Genomic DNA, 20,125 nt, shown 5'->3' on the forward strand with positions numbered 1-20,125 from the left:
CAAAGCAGTGAGTAGGTATGGACTCAAAGTCTGATTCTGCGATCACAAATACATACGTGGAAACAGCGTCTTCTTCTAGGCTTGAATGCAGAAATGTCAACAAACTTGAGCCTGTTTTGATGCTGTCTGATATAATATGAGGAAAGTATATAATGCTGTATGTTGTGTCGGCTCATCAGATTGCCCCGCCTCCATCGCTGTCAGAACCTCTGAAGGAGCTTTTCAGACAACAGGAGGCAGTAAGAGGGAAGCTTCGATTGCAGCACAGCATAGAACGGGTAAGGAATCTGTACCTTCTCTATCCACAGTTCACCTTTTGCCCCCTTTCTGTAATATATATATATATGTACATATACATATACAGCAACATACTTGTATTGTACTAACTACAAACGTAAAGCAGAGATGCATGTGAAATTCCTCTTACTGGAGTGAAATGCAGAAAGAATTCAATTACATTTCTCTCTAGTTGTGTGACGACAATTCGAGTGAAATCTTGCTGACCGAGACCCATTCCCATTAACCTCCCTAACCAGCCCGTTGGTTGGCCGAATACCCAACACTAATTGGAATGTTAATTTTTCTCCTCTGCTTACGTTCACAGGAGAAGCTGATTGTATCATGTGAGCAGGAGGTTTTAAGGGTCCACTGCAGAGCGGCCAGAACGATAGCCAACCAGGCTGTGCCATTCAGTGCCTGCACCATGCTGTTGGACTCTGAAGTGTACAATATGCCATCAGAGAGCCAGGTAGGAAGTATTTCCACTGTACACTCAAATGTCAGCTTAATTAAAAATAGATTTTAATATTATCATTATTACGTAATCCATTACTTAATCTACATTGCAACTTGGTGTTTGTTCTCAGGGAGATGAGAACAAATCTGTGAGAGATCGCTTCAACGCTCGTCAGTTCATTTCCTGGATCCAGGATGTGGATGATAAATATGACCGTATGAAGGTAAGAGTCGGCCATCTGCACTGATTCCACTTTGATTCCAAGGAGGTTTTACACCGCTCTTGTGTACAGACCAAGGGGACTTACGCTTTGCTTCTCACCCCCTCCAGACATGTCTGTTGATGCGGCAGCAGCACGAGGCGGCAGCGCTCAACGCCGTGCAGAGGATGGAATGGCAGCTGAAGGTCCAGGAGCTGGACCCAGCGGGGCACAAGTCCCTCTGTGTCAACGAAGTGCCGTCCTTCTACGTGCCAATGGTCGACGTCAACGACGACTTTGTCCTGCTGCCGGCATGACACTTTGGTGCTCACGAATTAAGAGCAAACTTTGTCAGAATCACTTCTTCTCAAAGAGACTTTGTTGAACCGAACGAAAGGGCTAGCAAGTTTGAAAGAAGACTTTACCAAGGAAAAAATTATATTCTATAGAAAGAGTAAAGATAGAAAACTTGCTCTGGATTCCCTTCTGTGAAGAGGGAACCATGTTTTTACTGGGGAAACGAAAACACACAACTTGCACTTTCATCCTCAAAAGTTTTTACGCTTACATTTGATCAGAGTGTGAGAAGCAGAAACCGTTTTTGCTTCGGGGCTCTGACGTCGGGACAAAACTCCTCCGTTTCGGTGAAACGGGGACAGAGATATATTTTCTGCATTTGTTTTTTGGTCCCTGCTTCAATAGAACCACCGCCAACAACGGGAGGAGGTAGAGCTCTCCGAACGGCACGGTGCCTGTCCTACGGGAGGACTGAGGAGAACCCTCCCTCGTTGACCCCAGGGCTCCTGGTGGGCCGGGAGAACTAGACCGTGTCAAGTCAACGCGAGAGATGTCGCATTATGTGGATCTTCACTGTTGACGGGATATACCGGGATGGACGGACCAGGAAGCTGGAACCGGTCGCTGATGGTTTTGGGGCTATAAGACCAGGAACCCAGAGAACGTTCTCGCTGCAGCAGACTGGCCTAGCTTAAACAACGGTGCAACAGAGCCTGCAGAAGGTTGGAACACAGAAGAGGGCTGGCAATTGTGTCTGTGTGTGCGCGTGCGTGTGTGTGTGTGTGTGTATGTATGTGTGTGCGTGTGTGTGTGTGTGTGCACGTCAGGTGCCGGTGTCCGAGAGGAAGACTCTGACCCTGCAGCCTCTCGGCCGGCTCTCTGAGGACAGACCGGAGTGTTCCTCAGCCGCCCTGCTTGCTCCAAACACAAACACATCAGACCGCCATGGACTGCAAAAACACCACAGGACGACCTGAAGAAACAAACACAACGAATGTCGAGATACAAAGACTATTGAGAAAGTTTGATTTTGGCAGGAGGAGAGAAATATTGTTTTTGTCTATTTCTTTACTTGGGCATTTCATTGTTTCTGAGAAAGTGACTTGAAACACTACAGAGCCAATATTAGTTTAATGGAAAAAAAACGAAAAAGAAAATTAAAAAAAGTTGTATTCCGTAAATTATGTACAGTTTTTATATTCGTTAACCAATGTATTCTTGCTGCCTTCTAGATAATTTATTTTGCCACACATTACTGCACAGTTGTAAATAACCTATGTACTGTAATATCACTCAGTTAAGTGTAAAGAAAAAAACAGAAAAGAAATAAAAATTATCTTTTTATGTACAGTTCACTTTTGGGCAGCACTTCCCCCCCCCCCCCTCCCAACCCCCCCGTCTCATATCCACGGGCCAAAATGTGTACACGAATCTGTCAGTATTTGTAAAGACTTCAGTGCACAGTGGTATGATCCCATATCTAGATTCAGTCCGCGCCTCGCTAACTCACCCGGGCTCGGATCACCACGACCCACTAATAGCTGACAGAGAACACGTCTGGATTTAAACTGGCCAACCACTGGCCAACCACCGTATAGTCCCTCAGATGTAGCAGAATAGTTGTTGAGGATTTATTTAAAGAATAGAGAGAGGATTATTATTCATTGCTTTACTACACAATTATATCTGAGAAAATTCGAACCAAGAAAATGCCTTGTTCAGTGAAAAAAAAAAGTAGTCATTGTTGGGCAGTCACACAGATGTAAAGGGTGGGATGAAAGTGAGAGATGTCATTCACGAGGAAAACCATGTTAAGGTAGAATGTTTTCAAATTCATTTCCCATCTTTTTCATTAACAAAAATTGAACTGAAATAATTTCTAATCATCACAAAACGACATTGTCTCCAAAACCAACGGGACTTTACTGACTTATAATAACTTTAGTAGTCCGTCTTGCCAGACAGCTCAGTTTTCCCTTTTCAAATTGCAGTTCCAGCTTTACTCACTAGATGGCACCGGCGTGTCTGAAAGCCGGCTCCTATTGGCTTTGCATTGGACCTGTAACTTTTTACCTGAATGTTTTTAAATATCCCCTTATAAGTTTCTTATACAACACAAGCTGCAGTTTGGTGCTCAATTAGATCATAACAGGTCCAACCTTTCCGCTCCAGTCACATCGGACTTCTAATTTTTAGCAGTGTCTAATTTGCAAGCGGTTTGATTAGTGCTGTTGTGGATTTTACATTTTAGGTTTCTTCATCATATTACTCCTTGCAAGACAGCGAAACTTAAATATTCTAAATGAACCAAAAGTTGGACGTAGAGTAACACAAAAAAATTAAGATAATAGATCTGATTTCTTTTGGTCGATTTAAAAAAAAAATAATCCTAATTTTAAATGTAGATTTGTGATGACCTGTATTGATTCTCTATTTTTTTTTGTGGGTCTAGGCTTTGGAAAGCTTTCCCAACCCAACACATAGGCTTCCTGTGTGTGTGAGAGCTGCTCCCGTATCCTGATGGCAATATTATCTGAAACTGTTATTTACACACTTTCAGTCAGCATAGCTGTGTATGGTGTGTCTAGTCAAGTGCAATGGTTGTGAAGGCTGTGCAGACAAGGTGGCTAGATGTATAGTCCTGGGTATTTTTTGAGCGATACACACATCCTGGTTGGTATAAACTTACATATTTGGATAAGAATAGCCAGAAATTTGTTTTTTAAACACTTGTTTGTCACATTTCTTTTCTTCTTCTTTGTTTTTGTTTGTTGTTGGTTACCTGCACACTTTTAGGGAAAGAAGTTTAAGGGTGTCTTTAGTCCACAGAATGCTTTTTTTTTTTTTTTTTTAGCTCGGCGTATGTAGGTTTGAACGTTGTTGTGATTATCTTTGGGGTTTTCGTTCCTGTACAAAGCATAAACACCAGTGGCATGTCAATCACGTTGCTTATGGAGCAGAATGTATACCGTTATTATGCCCTGGCCGACCACGCCCTCTCACTATTGTTTACAAGACATCGAGTGTTTTCCGTTTCACGTGTCACCCTTTTTTAACGGTTTAAGCCCTGCCTGTGATTTCATTCTGCAATCAAGTCTTTTATTTGAACCACAAAAGGCTTGAAATGGTGATGGTTGACAAAACTGACAAGCAATTTCTCCCCCCCGAGCGCTAGACTCTTCACATCCACCCATCTTTGATTCTCCACTGATAATATTCCACTCACAAAAAGCGATTTCTGGATAGATTAAATACAGACACAAAATAAATATTTCCTGGGAAGCATGTAGAGCACTTGGCCGTAGTGATACAGACGATAGCCTGACACCACCTCAGTCAGCAACATATTACCTCTACTCTCCTCACATTCACTCATAATGTTTATCTTGAATTCGTTGTTTGTTGTTTTTCTTACTGGACTGGATTATACATAATTGTTTTTTTCATTCTATAGAATCACGATTTCAAGCCTTTTTTTCTCTCTCCTAGTTTGTTTTTCTTTTTTTTTAATTAAAACCCAGACTGTAGCTATTTCTTTCTTTCGTTGTGGAAAATGACTAATAAAAAGCATGGAGAACTACTCTTTAAATGGTGAGAAACAACCTATTTATTACTTTTTGTTTTGTTTTTTCTGACACCTGTGGTATGTTTAGAGTTGAAGTTGGTCTCCGCTGTGTAAATTTTCCTCCCTGTAATGCGTGAAAGAGACATACTGTACATAGCTCTGTAAATAAAATCTCCCAGGACGTTTTGCACCCTCCTCTTTGTACTAGTCTGAAGAATTGCGTAGAATGTGGGGTTCTAACGGCAACGAGCTGCGTGCGCTTGCTGCAGGTGATTATGATGTAACAATGTAACATTTTTTATTTGTACAATGTAGTTTACTTGTGTACATATTGTTGGAGCAGCTAAGAGGGGGGTATTTGAGGGGGGGTTGTTGATGCTATTGTCAGTGCTGTAACAGAAATCCAGTACTTTCACCTCTAGCTGTTGTTGATTTCCTGCAAAAAAAATAAAGAGAAAAAAAAGACATAAAAAAAATAAAATACATGAGAAACCGAAAATGAGGATGGATGGCGGAAAAAAAAAGACTAAAACGGAAAAGTAAAAATTCTAAATTGTTATTTTCTACAGTTGCATGTACAGAGAGCGCGAGAACTGCTGTTGTTCCTCAGAGATTATGTTCGTTAATAAAACTTTGAAATATTACCAGCTGTCCTCTGGTCATTGATTTGGTGCTGATGGTGTGTGTGCCATGACATAAACGCTGCATTTCATGCAACTACGTCATAAAGTCTCTTTAGCCAAAATACATTCACTGACAAAAAAAAAATCTGGCTTCATCTGAAAATACCTTTTGAAATATATACAATACAAATAGAAAAATAACATATACCTCAATATAATAAGCAGATTCTGGTGGTTTCCATTCATGGCCGCAGCACGTCATCTTGTCCTCCGTGTTTCACAATCTGAATGTTTGAAACGCCTCTGAAACGGCTGCCTTATCCGTATGTTGATGTTGCGGCCTGTGGGAGTAACACAACGCACAACGTGTCTCCCCAACATCAGGTTTCTGTATAAAGCCCCGTTTCATGGCCTACGATAAAGAGGATTTAATAAAACATCTCAATTTGTTTCCTTTTATCTTTGCCATTGTTGCACATGCTCAACCTTTCACCTAAACTTCAATATCTGTTAAACCTTTCCCTGGCATTTCCCGTCGCAAGGCGGATGGACTGTGTGTTGTGAGTCATCACATGAATACGCTGTAACGCAGTGTAATTAAATGGGAATTCTAATGTTTTATACACAGCCAGAGGATACTAGTAGTAGTATTTTCCACATCCAAACACATTACTGCAAAGTAAGCAACACTTTACAGTATTCCCTGAATAAAGCTGAGTTTAACTCCGGTTGGGTTAAAACCTGCATGACTCTGACCTCCCTGAGGTCACTGTCCTCAACATACTAACACGTGTAAAAAAGTGTAAAAAACGAGGAGGGGGAATTCATCTAAAACACTGTGTTTTCAGTGCGCATATTTCGCGGTGGTTTGATATGTTCACCGGCCTTTGGTGATGTTAAAGCAGGAGGTGTCAATTCCAAATCTCGCCCTCGAGGCAGCCGAGCAGGCATCTGATTGGTCGACCCCCCCGAAGCCCCCGCCCCCTCCTCGCGCCCTGCTCACCTGGTGCTGCTGCTGCTGCTGCTGCTGCTTTCCAGCGTGCGCACCCACCGCGCCGCAGCCGCAGAACCCCCCCGTCCGACCCGCAAGCAGCCGCCTTCAGATGGATTATGAGACCAAGATCTTCCCTCGGACCGGCGGCTACGGCCGCTACAACCGAGCCGCGGTGGTTTTCAGCTGGTTCCCCGACTTCGCGGTCATGCTGAACCTATTCAGCGACGTGTTCTACACCTCGATCCCGGAGTTCTACCACTGCAAGCCCGACGCGCAGCTTCTTCCGTCGGCCTTCCTCCCCAGTAACCTGTCCAGGCAGGGCTACCTGAACCTCACCATCCCCTGGGTCAACGGCTCCGGGCTCAGCCACTGCGAGTTGTTCAAGTACCCGCCCAATGCCTCCGACTTCTCCGCCAAGTTCTCCCGGGAGCGGGTGTCGTGCACCGCGGGGTGGGAGTACGCGCATGTAGCGGGGCTCCGGAGCAACTTCGTCACCGAGGTAAGAGACCGCGCACTCTGGGGCTCTAAGTGGAGGATGACGTCAATTCAAGTTGATTAACGTGTTTTAGGTAGACTTGGTTTTTATCCTGGTGGATTTACCTCACAAATGTCACGGTATTTTTGCACAGCCCCAAACTTGGCTATGTTGGCCCTCTGCACCCCCCCCCCCCTGACTACTGGCTATGTTGGCCGCCCTCTTAGCACACTTCACTTCACATTTGTCTGCTGTCTGGAAACTCTTGTTTCCCAGGTTCACGCAGAAGAGATCAACCGGGCAATTGGACAAATCACAGCTTCTTACACCGTGTAAACGCACATCTGGGATCTAGCAGTTTAAACCGAAGCGTTGACCCCGAAGAAGGGTCACAACAACAAATAGTTGTGGGGTTTGATTTCAACATCTCTTTTAGTTGGGAGACATTCCAGAGCGGAATATGGATCCTGTTGGATCTTTAGATACAACCAGTGTCAGAACACAGATAGTGAGGTCATGCAAACACCACACATGTGCCTCGTGCCGTATTTTAACACAATAAACACAACAGAGTGTTTGCCGTAGTCTAGTAGTCTGAGTGGGGGCCGACATGCAGGACAGAGGCATTGTGGGTAATTCCCCCTCAACTTCCCTTAATGTGACAGGGTCCCAAGGAAATGGATCCTGGCAGTGAGGAGACTTTTTCCTCGTTTTCTCTCGGGACGTGCTCTGGCGCTGGGAAGTCTGAAGCCCCCCGTGTTCCTTCCTGAGACCCTGAACGGGCTCCAACAGCAGCTTCCTCTGCGCGCGACGTCATTCGCTTTGACAGAGGAAAACTTTTGGTTAAAGGGGAAAACACACAGTACGATAGTGCTCATGAACTGCAAACACAGGGTCCGGATGAAAAAACATCTTAGGATCCAGCCGGTGCTGACCCGGTAAAGCCCTCTTCATTGGCTTGGTATACATTTTCCAATTCCTTATTCGTGGTTTGTCAAACCGTCAGCTGGTAGAACTGGTTTGATTCTACAAGAACGTTTGACAGACTCTAATCCACTCTAAGACCACTGGGATGGGGACACCAGGCTGCCCCACATGTGGTGTAGAATAACACCCATGCGTGTAATGCTTATATTGCATACACTCCTTAGTTAAACTGCTTTCATTCAAATAGCAGCACTTTTCACTGTGAATCCCTCACCTGTTTTCCCTTCTCCGTGCAGCTTGAAGTGGGCCGCGTTGTGGCAGGACGGCTGCTCGATTGGTCCAGCTGTCTGCATTCATTTAGACCTTTTCTGACGTTGACATTGAGGCCTATTGTTAACGGGTGTCCTCCGCAGTGACTCACTTGTGTTGCTGTAGTTTTACACGTATGATAAACTGCTTATAAGTCATAAGGCGGCCATAGCGAGGTTGGCTGAATGCAGGGATCAAGCAGAATATTGACAGAATATTATCTGAATGAACTGAGTGAAATTAAATCTCATTCTGAAGTCAGGGTCCCTTTTCCATTACGTTCTTGTGTTATTGTATTCTTAAAGCACACAGTTGGGTATTGCTTCAATGTACTAATGTGGTACTATTGTGCCAAATATGATACCTGAGTTTATGAACTTTTATTAATATGAAAACTGTATTTCTAACTGAGCAAATCTACCTTCTAATTATGATTACATTATACGTACATCTACTCTACAATTATTCAAGTACACCAAAATTGATGACATTCACATAACAAGCCATCTGTCCATAGAATATATATTTTTTTAATGATTATCTGAAAAAGCATCTAATACAACCTTTGCTACTCAAAGGTGATACTTGATACTTTGAAGTGCTCATTCCTGGAACACCAAAGATGTGCAGATGTGCATCATATTAAAAGGGAGTTAAAAGATTAGCATTCCGACTTGAGTTGAGGACATAGTGGAGCAGAGACACGGCGCTGGAGAAGAACTCCCTCACAGTCGGCGCCTGGTACTGAGAAGGGTCGGAGCTGCTCTCAGGCTTTGAGCACTGCTCAGCTGTAATGTAATAACACTGTCAGCAGACTTCCTGACTCAATTAGGAGCAACATGATCTACATTTCTGCCTCCCCACAGGAATCTGTTTGTTTATTCAAGTACCTTTTTTAGTCTCAATCCACAAATTATATTTGAGGATCGTCTAAAATGTTACTGAAGGCATCAATCATTTTATTGGAAAGTTTGCGTAATAATAGTTAAAGGATTACCCTTTTCATATTTTTGCTTTGTTAACAAAAAACACAAAGACAACAATGAAGTCATCATAACAAGTTTGGCTCCGACGTATATTGTTTCTCGATTTCACCATTGTAGTTACAAAACAGCTGTTATTGACCCATTATTGAGTTATGCAAAGTGGCAATTTCAATCATGGCGACCCTTTGCAGTGGAACCTGGTTTGCGGTGACTACTGGAAAATCCCTTTGCAGCACATCTGCTTCATGACTGGGTGGATTTGGGGATATATCCTTCTTGGTACATTGTGCGACTGGTAAGTGATAATTATGTTTGTGTGGAAACTCAATGTGTTCACTATGACTACTTATATGCCAGATTCTATGTTTAGACTTTTTTTTTCATGTCTTTCTTAACTGAATAGTAAACATACACTAAAGAAGCCAACCAGCTGATTAGCATCAACATTGATATTACAAAATAAAATAAAAAAATCATACACTGAAAAAATGTCTATGTTGGAATTTTAAGATGACATTAATATCAATAATATAATAAATATTTTTCTCAACCTATGCATACGTCTTTATCCGATCCCTCATGCTCAGATATGTGAAATTGAGCATTTTAGCTCCCCAACGTCCCTGTTTTGGGCCTGAGAAAAATAAATGAATGTGACGCTAGTGTGTGTTTTCAGGCTGGGCCGTCGGAGGTGTTTCCTGCTCTCCATCAGTCTGTCCTGCCTGTTGGGAGTGGCCGTATGCTTATCCAGCAGCGTGGTGGCGTTTCTGCTGCTGCGTCTCTTTCAGGGCGCCACGCTCGCCGGGGTGTTCGTGTCCTCGTATATTATCAGTGAGTATCCCGCACGCACGTTTAGCCGTCCAACTTATCTGGCAGCTGAGGCGCTTCTGAATGTAATAACATTAGCCATTTTTAGAAACCGTGGACATTCCTGCGTAGGACGTGGTAGAACTAGTTAGTGGCCTCATCTCAAGTACACACACACGTTTGAGTGTTTGACACACATTCCTGTGAGGTCAGGGCCATATTGTGTCCATGTTGTGACGTTGGGATGGGCGGGATGAGGGCCTGAGAGAAATGTTGCTCGGCTATGTCCTACCGGTGCTGCTCCTCCCCAGAGAGGAGAAAACAATAGCGAGGCAGAACGAATGGCGAGGAAGTGAGCAGGAAGCACCCGCCCCCCCACACACACTCACACGGACGAAATCTAGAAAGAGAATCAAAAGTTTTGCAGGTGGGGGTGAAGTTACAGTTCAACACGCTCACAGTTTGACATCCACAGGTCAAAGGTGACTTTATCTCCTTGCAGCGTTATCCAGCGTGTTGTTTTTTCTATAGTGGTGCTGCACTTCCTGATAGAACTGACAGCTTTGTAGGGGGTCCGTGTCCTGATAGGAAACGCGATGCTTTTTGCTCGGATGTATTTGTTCAGCCTCGGCTGTGTTTTGACCTCCGTCTTTCCTCTCCGTTCCTGCCGCTCTCTCAGGGCTGGAGCTCTGCGACCCTCCCCATCGTCTCATGGTTGCCATGATCAGCGGCTTCTTTGCCATGTTTGCAGAGCTGCTGTTGCCGGGTATTGCCGTCCTGTGCCGCTACTGGCCCGTTCTCCAGGCGGTGGCCACTTTGCCTCTGCTCCTGCTGCTCTCCTATTGGTGGTGAGTCGGGTTTCACACTTGCGTAGGAGGACACGCGTGTGTGTGTACCAAGGGAGCTTGTTTTGTTCCACAGTGGTGCTCAGTGTGTCATCCTCACAACTACATGTCTGCAGTTTGATGCATTCTCGTGTCAAACCCACCGCTTTTAATAACCATATATGCACAATAAACTACTTATTGAAATAAATATAATCCTACTGGGAACATTCTCTTCACCACTCAGTGAGTTTTACTATTTATTAGGGAAGTTGCATTAAGACTAAGATTGCTTTAACAGAGGAGACCCGAGAACAAACATCAACTTTCCAATGGTAAGTATGAAGGTTCAGACGCACAAAACATCTCAGCTACTTGGATAGCAGGCTATGCTGATGCCTTGTAGATGTTCCCATTCCAACGTTTCTTTGTTGCCAAAACCAGTACGCAGAAAAATAAATATGTTTCCGTCTATTTGTGCTGTCATGTTACTGAGAATATCTGAGCTCTGTGTGATAACAGAGGGAGGTTTTCCCCAGTTGTGCGTCGTTGTTTCCTGAGTCTCCGCGCTGGCTGCTCGCCACAGCTCAGATCCTCCAGCTGAAGAGGAGCCTCCAGGAATTCTCCACCAGGAATGGTGTTGGTCTGCATGACGATTTATACCCTGGTGAAACCCTGCTGTCAGGTGGACACACACACACAAACGTTTAAATATTAAAGGGATCAGTATTTTGACACAACATTTCCTAGAGCATCCAGGGCCTGTGTGGATACGTTGAATAGTTTTTTTTTATCTTTTAGAGATCGATTCGGCGTACGGAGAAGACTGTCAGCCAGCTTACTTTTCGGTTCTGGAGCTTCGTCACTCTCGCGTTATCTGGAAGAACTGCCTCATCCTGAGCTTCACGCTGTGAGTAGCGTGAAGTGTCCATGAGACGCCGCCTTCTACTCGATGATAACGGCCACGTGTGCGTGCGTGCGTGTGTGGGGAGTGTTGGGCGTCACAGCGGATGCATTTCTCTTATCTCGCCTTCAGGTTCATTGGAACAGGCATCCAGTACTGTTTCACCAGAAACCTTCACAGTTATTCCTCAAACTTCTACTTTGGCTATTTCCTCCGCGTGATAACCGGCGCCCTGGCGTGCGTCTTCATCTGCCTGTCTGTCAACCACTTTGGTCGGCGCGGTATGCTTCTGCTCTCTGCCATCATCACTGGACTGTCGTCGCTGCTGCTGCTGGCCCTCACGCAGTGTAAGCTGCTTGTTTACGGCAACTGCGTTTTACTTTAAATAAATGAATTCCGCCACCCTTTTTTCCGTTGTGGAAATACAATGAAGACTAAGGTGAAAATAAGGGCGTTATGGTGCAATATACTTTATAAATGATTGGATCAAGCTTGACCAATTAATAGATCGTATGATTGCATCACTGACATCATTGTGCTGCTTGACGTTGATGCAGTAAATCACCAGACTCACCATCCATGTGTCGTCCTTTTCGCGTGACAGATTTGCGTGGCGGGCTGGTGCTGGTGCTCTCTGTTGTGGGTCTGTTGTTCTCTCAAGCGCTCGCCATGCTCAGCGCGTTCTTTGCCTGTGAGGTGATGCCCACCGTGGTTCGGTAAGTGTCTATTTTTCTTATTAACAAATTTAGAGAAAAGACCAGAAATCACAATAAATTGATCCAACTAACTAGTAAGTATCCTTCATGGTTTATTTTGTGTATTAGTCAACGTCTAAAATAGTCCCCTGTGGAATTGTGTCCTCCTTTCCCTGCTCCTCTTCCCTCTCCCTGCCAGAGGCGGTTGCATTGGCCTGGTGCTGGCCGCCGGTTGTGTTGGCATGGCCGCCTCCTCCTTGATGGAGCTCCAGAATAACAGCGGCTACTTCCTCCACCACGTCGTCTTCGCCTCCTTCGCCGTCCTCTCGGTTCTCTGCATCATGCTCTTGCCCGAGAGCAAGCGCAAGCCGCTCCCCGACTCCCTGAGGGACGGCGAGAACCAGCGGCGGCCGGCTCTCTTCCTGTCCCGGCCTGACCGAGACAACCTGCCGTTGCTGTGCGCCCGGCCAGCTCGGTCAGAGTACAACCCCGACAACTATTCCTGTTTGGTCTCAGCCACCAGAAGGATGCTGACTAAAGACAAATTGCCTTATAGGATCGCCGTACCAACTGATTCCCCGCTGCTGTCAGACAGTGAAACGTTGGAGAACGACTCCGTGAGAGAGGTCGCGTCTTAACTACGGAGCCTCCTCACCCGACCTCACAGACTTGGATTATCCGTCCTCCTCCTCGTCCTGGACATACCGGCACCGACGGTTTACCATCGTGCTCCACTTCATTATTTCACTCAACTGTGGAACGGACCCCGGGCTTGGATGGATGGAGCGCCCTTCAGAGCGTCTGTCCATTGTCATTCTCCTCTTGTTGCATTTCACACTCGAAGGCCACTACTGTGCTGTGAAAAAAAAAAAAAAAAGAGACTTTCTTCGGTTATCAGAAGTTGTTGTCTGCACCTCAGGGGGGGGGCGCTCAGGAAGTCCCCCTTTGAACTGTAACTCTGTGGCCGAACACTGCTCGTCTGTGTAGGGGAATACGCCAGAGAAGCTCGCTCTGCCGTGCGGCTGCTGTAGATCATGTGAGCTGCGGTCCTTTGTCCATTTATTAGCTGCTCATGCACTTTCCATTAAGTCCGTCCGTCTGATTCACCAGCAGCGTTTCCAGAGGATCCCGAGCGCTCACAGCGTCTTTGTGGAGTCTTGTTGTACTCGTGGAGCACACAAGGGGGCGCTGAATGACTGTGCCACTCCCGACCCTTATTAATGAAACTATTTCACTTAAAGGAATTTCGATGGTCTATGTGGGAAAGTAACACCAGATTTCAGCCAGTAAATTCTGTCTGTGACTGAACACTTTTTTGAATTTTGCTATTTTCGCATTACGCTTCTCATGAAAGTATCCAATACATTTGCAAATGTACTGACCACTAACTGTCAGACAAAAGGTCTAAGGATTGAGGTGCTTTTTGTTAGTTAGTAAAAAGTAATGACAACTGTGTTTTAAATGCCTCCGAATTCAGCACTAAAAACCATACCTGATTGGCATTAGATATTTTCAAAGTAACTGCCCAATACAACCTGAGTTCTTTTTTAAAACACATTCTTCTGTATTTAATTTATTGTATTTAACAGTGACATTCTGCCTGTGAAGAGAAACTGGTTCTTGCTAGATTAGAAAATGTCAAGGTAAAGGAGAAACGCATCAGTGGTTTGGCCTGTAGGAAAGCTAAATTGTGCAAAAGCTGACTAAATGTGCTAACAGATGATTTTGTATTGTCTAAAATTTGCACAGTTGGTCAGTGAAAATCATGTACCTTCTTTTTTTTTTATGTTCAAATTTCACAGACTCCTACCTATACGACCGATATGTCTTTACCAATTAAAAACCGCAGTGAAAAAGAAATCTTGCCTTGTTTGTATCTTAACCTTAAAGCTGCCAAACTAAATGTTCCCACTCACCATAATGTGTAAATAAGCGTTACAACCTAAATTGGAACTTTATTTTACAGCCACAGAGATGTTGTTACCCTCTCAGACCGCTAGATCGAGCTATGGTGTGTGTGTGTGTGTGTCTGTGTGTGTGTGTGTGTGTGTGTGTGTGTGTGTGTGACGTAATCTGTACGTCATTGTCATCACACACGAACGCAGTTGTATCTGTCAGTGTTATGATGAGATAAAGCAGCCAGATGAGATCAATAAACTTAACTTGGTCCGACATAATAATCACTGTGCGGCTTTTGTTTTCCTGACAACTGATAAAAAACTCCTTTTTTGCAGTAAAGCTAACTTGCAAAAATGGTTTAAAGTCAAACCAAACCAGGCTGAAAAACATGCAGACTGTTAAATCAGACTTTATTAGCAGCCCCGTGTAAATGATTGGCGACCATGAGCTGTAGTGCTGAACAGCTCATGAAACACTTAATGGGATCAGAGCTTGGAGGGCGAGTGTGAGCAGGAGGGCCGCTGCGCCGAGGGAGTGGTGGGCGCCAGCGCTGCGGTAACCATAGCTCGTCCTACACACATTCTTCACCTCGTCGTATGGAATAGGAACGTCATCTGGCCTCGTCTCTTTGAGAGCGTCCCTGACCTGAGACATGCAAAGAAAAGACGGTCAGGCAGAAGACAGAGAGGCGGTATGACTTTGTCTACTCTGACTCACAGGGGCTACCGGCGTCCTTCATGATGGAAAGAGACACGTTGATATACTTCCATCTGTATTTAAGCTGCAGGCTTATGAACATCAATCCAAAAGATTTTATTTGCAGGTACCTACATATGTAATTTGACTTACACTAAGTGCAACTCATCATCAAATAAGCTTATTAGTCAAGGTAGTCTGTGCCGAGGTGTCAATACAATGAATTGGTAAAAGTGTGATTTGTACAGTTGTTTCCAGGCTAAGTTACATACATTGTATTTGTTCAACCTGTGTCTTACCTTCTCCGCTTGGCTTAAGACTCTGAGCAGGTTATTTCCCAAAGCAGCGTTGACCTCCTCATCAGTCCATCCCCTCCTCAGCAGTTCAGCCACCACTTTGGGCACCTTGGACACGTCCTCCAGACCCTCTGGTAGTCTGAGAGGACCACGTGCAGATGAATACAGATTCACAGGTGTTTGTTTACGGCTTCAACTCATCTTTCCCAGTGTTGCAAACAGAATCTGATGTTTACGTCAAAGCTTGAATGTTTTGATCTCACCTGGTTACGCCGTCGTAATCTCCACCAAAGCCAATGATGCCCGCGCCGGCCACTTTCTTTATATGGTCAAAGTGATCTTTCACAAAAGCAGTAAACATGAAGCTAAATTGCATGATCACACTGGTTCTTTTGACAGAAGCAATGATAAATGTTAATATTTAACCGGGTTTACAGCAGCTGTCCGGATCATAACAGTAGTTTACCGGCAACATTTGAGATCTTGGCGGTTTTGCTGCAGGTCACGTAATCATTGTAGAAGTTCACCATAACGATTCCGCCTGTCTGTTTCTGGAGAGATAGACGGGATGTTACATGACAGTAACTCGCGTCCTGACTTATACAACTCATCTATAGGATGGAGCTGTGCAACGTGCTGCGCTCCGTTAGCCTGCAAGACTCTAAAGTGACCAAACATGAGGAAGTACAAGAACAGGGAGAGACGGATTCAAACTAAAAAGGGTAAAAGGGTATCAACCTCCCTTTTATCTCATCTATTAAAGTGCATGTCTCCTGAGATAACAGCTGCTTTTTATCTGATTTTGTTATATTGCTTATTGTTGCACAATAACCCTCTCCTCGCTTCATGGTTAACTGCCTTCAACCAATAATAATTATGCATCTCTGGACACAACATGCCAATGTTTTTGATATCAGTGGTGGGAAGTAGATTCGTAACATTTAGTCACATGCTTTTTGTTGTTTTTTATTTCTCCTGCCTCTGACACGGAAGGAAACGTTGTATTTTTCTAATCCGCTAATGTTTTTTGACATCTGTAGTTTGAGATGATAGCTTTTCATGAACAAAAGTTTATGAAGTGTCGAGCTTGCTTGTACAACTCACCACTTTGAGGAGAACATCATCTGGGACGTTCCTCTTGTGCGGGCAGACGCTGTAGGCGGAGGAGTGGCTGAAGATGACCGGAGCTTGAGACATGTCGAGCACCTGGTTCATCACTGCTTCGGTCACGTGGGCCAAGTCGATCAGCATCCCCAGCCGGTTCATTTCCAATATCAGTTGCTGTTGTAAGCGAGCACAGTGATCATTTCTGTTACAATTAACTCACAGTACCAAAAATATAAAATTGTATTCTGTGAGGAATCGTTAAATCGTTAAAAATTAAATATATTTAATGGCCAAAGGACAGTTATGCTGGAAAAATGCATAAATTCAATCATATGTGCTGTCAATACACCTTTTTAGATGGATTATGTTTGAATTAAAGTTTGGTCATGCTTTCTGTAAAGACGCTTATGTGGTAGATAAGTTTTAAAGCAACGTTTTCCCATGACTGCTTTCACTGACCTTCCCAAAAGTAGACAGGCCGTTGTGTTGAGATGGCTCTGATCCAGTGTCAACAAGCCAGTTATCAGCCCTGATGAGAAACAGTCAACATACTTAACTACTCCCATGTCAAGTTGGTGATTCAAATGCCACGGCACTTTTTTTTTTTATGTGTTCGAGTGTTATTCTGTTATTCTATGAGTATATATTAAATATATATTCTCACGCAGACCAAATAAGTAAGCAACAGTCAGGTGAAAAACTACACAGGTGCCGTAGTGTAGAAGGGAATTTCCAGTTCCTTGTGTATCATTTACAAGATGTTCCTCCACAGTTACGCTCCTTTAACCAACTAAAGTGCTGAGGAAATCGGATAATGCTGCTTGTAAGCTGAACCGAGCTGCAGGAATCCCCTGAACTCCCCACAGCACAATCTAAACTGACCCCGACTACATACACCAGACGCACAAGAAACTGCCAAATAGGGGCGGGGGGGCCAAACAGCAACTCGTTAAACTGAATAAAAGCATTACAGCAATTACTATAACAATACAACTACTATGGCAGGGCAGTGGTCATATGTAACTACGTACATTTATGAGGTACTAGGATTTTTTCGTTCCATGACAGTTTGTACCTTATACTTCACCACATTTATTTGGCAGTAATAGTAACTTTCATGTTTAGTATATTAAAATAAATTGCCAGATTCAGTTATACAGGCACATTTCCTGACTGCTGTCACTTACCACGGTGTGTTGCAGGAATGTGTGAGTGTGAGGTAACGGACCCCCAGGTGGTACATGGTGCGCAGCGTGGCCAGACTGCTGTCCAGGGAGTGACCCCCCTCCACCCCGATCAGACTGGCCGTCCTATTCGTGTTGAAAGCCTCCATGATGTCTGTGATGTGTGTGTACATGAAGAGAAGAGATGAGATGAGATGGGTGAGACCACTTATGAACAGACGTCTCTAAAATGACTGAGACACCTCGTCTCACCTTGGCTACTGGTGGCAAACATGAAGGTTTCAGGGTATTTTTCACACATCCTGTGAACCACATCTATCTGCTCCAGTGTTTGTCTGACAGCATCTTTGTACTGAGACTCACAGGGAACGTAGGCCGACCAGAACTGAAAGAGGAACGAAACATTTATGAGCACCGCTGTGTGTCCAGGGAAGGTTTATGGAGCCACAATGTGCCTTGTTAGAACCTCATCCCTTTACCCTTGATTGAGGAATGATTAGCTATGCGTTGTTTGTGTAACCTGGAGCGTGAGACACAGTTTCTATGTTACAATGGCTGCATGAAAATAAGCCGAATGGAAATACACAGTTCATTCTCAACAATTTCACATAAATCATGGAAATAACGTCTGGGAGAAATGATAAACTATTACACTCATTTAAAAATGTGTTGCACATAAGTCAAGGTTCCAGATTCCATTAAAAAATGTTCACCTGAATGATACAGATTGGATGCAGTGAATCAAAAATATGAGTGGTTTAGATGTTAGAATAGTCAGAATAGTTTGAGCAACAAGCCTCACATCCCAGTAAAATCTCCAGATGTGTTACATAACTCAAGAAAATATGTGAAATGTGAAGCCAAATTGAAAATAACACACTGACAATCACTTGGCTTTGAGAGGACAGCTACAGTACATTATGTTCTGTGCAGACCTGTGCTCCCAGCCGCCCTGCCTTGATTTTAGGGATGTTGGTGTGTGTCGTTTCCAAAGTGTTGAGATCAACTTTGTTCAGCTCGTTGTTGAACTGCAATCGGAGCTGCCATGGCAGGTCGTTATGGCTGGAAAAAACATAAAGTTAGAGTCACACACACACAGATGCTTTTTCATCATCAACAGGGAGTAAAAATCACTCGTACTTGCTCACAGAAGTTGTTGTCTTCTGCAGAACAATTACAATAGTTCTGTTGTTGTTGCTTTAAATAGCAAACGGCACATCTTTAGAACCAAAACGGCAAGCACAGCTGACTTTATAGAAGATGTGTTTCCACTTACCCATCGATGAGAGGCGTCTTGGACATCAGCTCCAGCGCTCTGGTCATGTAGGGATCCTGAGCTGAGGTGAAGACAGAAGAACTGATCCATAGAGTCAAATATGCAGCTGAGATGACCTTAGAAGCCATTCCTGAAGCTCTGACAGCCTGGTCACTGCTCTTCTAAACCTTCTTCTCAGTCAGCCTTTTTGCAAGATCTCGACCTTCCTTTAAACTTTGAGTAATCCCGATGCTGCTAACAGCTCCTGCAGGTTCCTCCCTGGTTAACCAATGGACGTTTTTTTATGTTTTTGCTTGAATCACAGCAGATCCTTTCAGTTATCACTCCAGTTTACAGTCTGCGATATGATGATCCACTGAGAGCCTGAGCCTGTTGCTCATTACAGTGTCTGCAGTCGTAAATCAAACACGGGAGTGTACAAATTCTTGCTCAACACCAGCTCAGCATTCTGCAGCACATTATTTTACGGTCAAGACGACTGATTGACAGAATCACATGTGTGTGCGTCTTTGTACTTTGCTTATCCTCAACAGGTTGAAGTCTGTATCCAGAGCGCGCTGCAACATTTCCCTCTGTGTCATAGACCTGAATTGCTGTCAAAAACTGTACAACAAAAGGAAATAAATGAGTACACTTTTATACTGTCCACAAATATGAACATGGTTTGTTGTTTGTACTTGAATACATCTCACATCACACAATCCCGCACAACTATTAATATCAATGAGCTATAAGCTCAAACACTACTTGTTTTTTTCTGAATAATACAAATAATCGCTGTCTTTACCTCTCTGGAATGACATATCTATCACATTGAGGGCATCTGCCTTTAACAAGTTGCAAAGAAAATTTCTTCAAAGTCGCAGCATGACAAAATTAAGCTGAATCAATACAAACTTATGCATAGAAATACACATATTTGTGCACAAACATTCATAGAATACTTTGGACATCATTAGACATTATATATATATGTATACATCACACACACACACACACACACACACACACACACACACACACACACGCGCGTACGCGGCCCAAACTCACAACACGCTTTGTGTAATGACTGAAATGAGCACTAAAAGCTTAATCTACTTTGTAACAACAGATGTATTGTTCTATTGCCTCTAATGACTCCACTTTCTTATCTTCAAGGCTGCTTTTTCAAATTAGTCAATAAACATGAGGATCTCCGGTAAATGACGCTCACATGAGTGGCTCAAAGAGTGAAATAATGATTATTTTATTCATTTTAGGGAAGTATTTGTTTGCTTCCCACCTAATTTCAGCGAAATGATGGATGTTTATTGACTTGTCACACAA

The 20,125-nt window shown here is 43.9% G+C and overlaps 3 protein-coding genes across 4 annotated transcripts in view; 2 read left to right on the forward strand and 1 right to left on the reverse strand.

Annotated features, from left to right (window-relative positions):
* ankrd11 (ankyrin repeat domain 11) overlaps positions 1-5,441 on the forward strand; it is an 83,225-nt gene extending 77,784 nt beyond the window's left edge. For both annotated transcript variants that reach the window (XM_040165774.2, XM_040165783.2), the window contains exons 11-14: positions 180-278; positions 605-748; positions 867-959; positions 1,067-5,441. In XM_040165774.2, coding sequence (XP_040021708.2) covers positions 180-278; positions 605-748; positions 867-959; positions 1,067-1,252 — 522 coding nt within the window. In that variant the 3' untranslated portion in view covers positions 1,253-5,441. The remainder of the gene's footprint in view (positions 1-179; positions 279-604; positions 749-866; positions 960-1,066) is intronic.
* A 975-nt stretch (positions 5,442-6,416) lies between these two features.
* On the forward strand, positions 6,417-14,201 carry slc22a31 (solute carrier family 22 member 31). Its single transcript, XM_040165933.2, has 9 exons — positions 6,417-6,913; positions 9,303-9,406; positions 9,788-9,942; positions 10,598-10,766; positions 11,282-11,427; positions 11,544-11,652; positions 11,779-11,993; positions 12,251-12,362; positions 12,541-14,201. The coding sequence occupies exons 1-9, from the start codon at positions 6,524-6,526 to the stop codon at positions 12,977-12,979; spliced, it is 1,839 nt and encodes a 612-aa protein (XP_040021867.2). The 5' UTR covers positions 6,417-6,523; the 3' UTR covers positions 12,980-14,201.
* A 432-nt stretch (positions 14,202-14,633) lies between these two features.
* On the reverse strand, positions 14,634-19,214 carry dpep1 (dipeptidase 1). Its single transcript, XM_040165942.2, has 10 exons — positions 18,800-19,214; positions 18,459-18,585; positions 17,776-17,908; positions 17,527-17,677; positions 16,799-16,868; positions 16,337-16,513; positions 15,699-15,783; positions 15,496-15,571; positions 15,236-15,371; positions 14,634-14,885 (listed from the first exon to the last, which is right to left on the reverse strand). Exons 1-10 carry the CDS (start codon positions 18,925-18,927, stop codon positions 14,706-14,708), a joined length of 1,263 nt encoding a protein of 420 aa, XP_040021876.2. The 5' UTR covers positions 18,928-19,214; the 3' UTR covers positions 14,634-14,705.
* Positions 19,215-20,125: the final 911 nt, after the last annotated feature.

Source organism: Gasterosteus aculeatus, chromosome 12, assembly GCF_964276395.1.
Source record: "Gasterosteus aculeatus chromosome 12, fGasAcu3.hap1.1, whole genome shotgun sequence".
NCBI classification, from domain to species: domain Eukaryota; kingdom Metazoa; phylum Chordata; class Actinopteri; order Perciformes; family Gasterosteidae; genus Gasterosteus; species Gasterosteus aculeatus.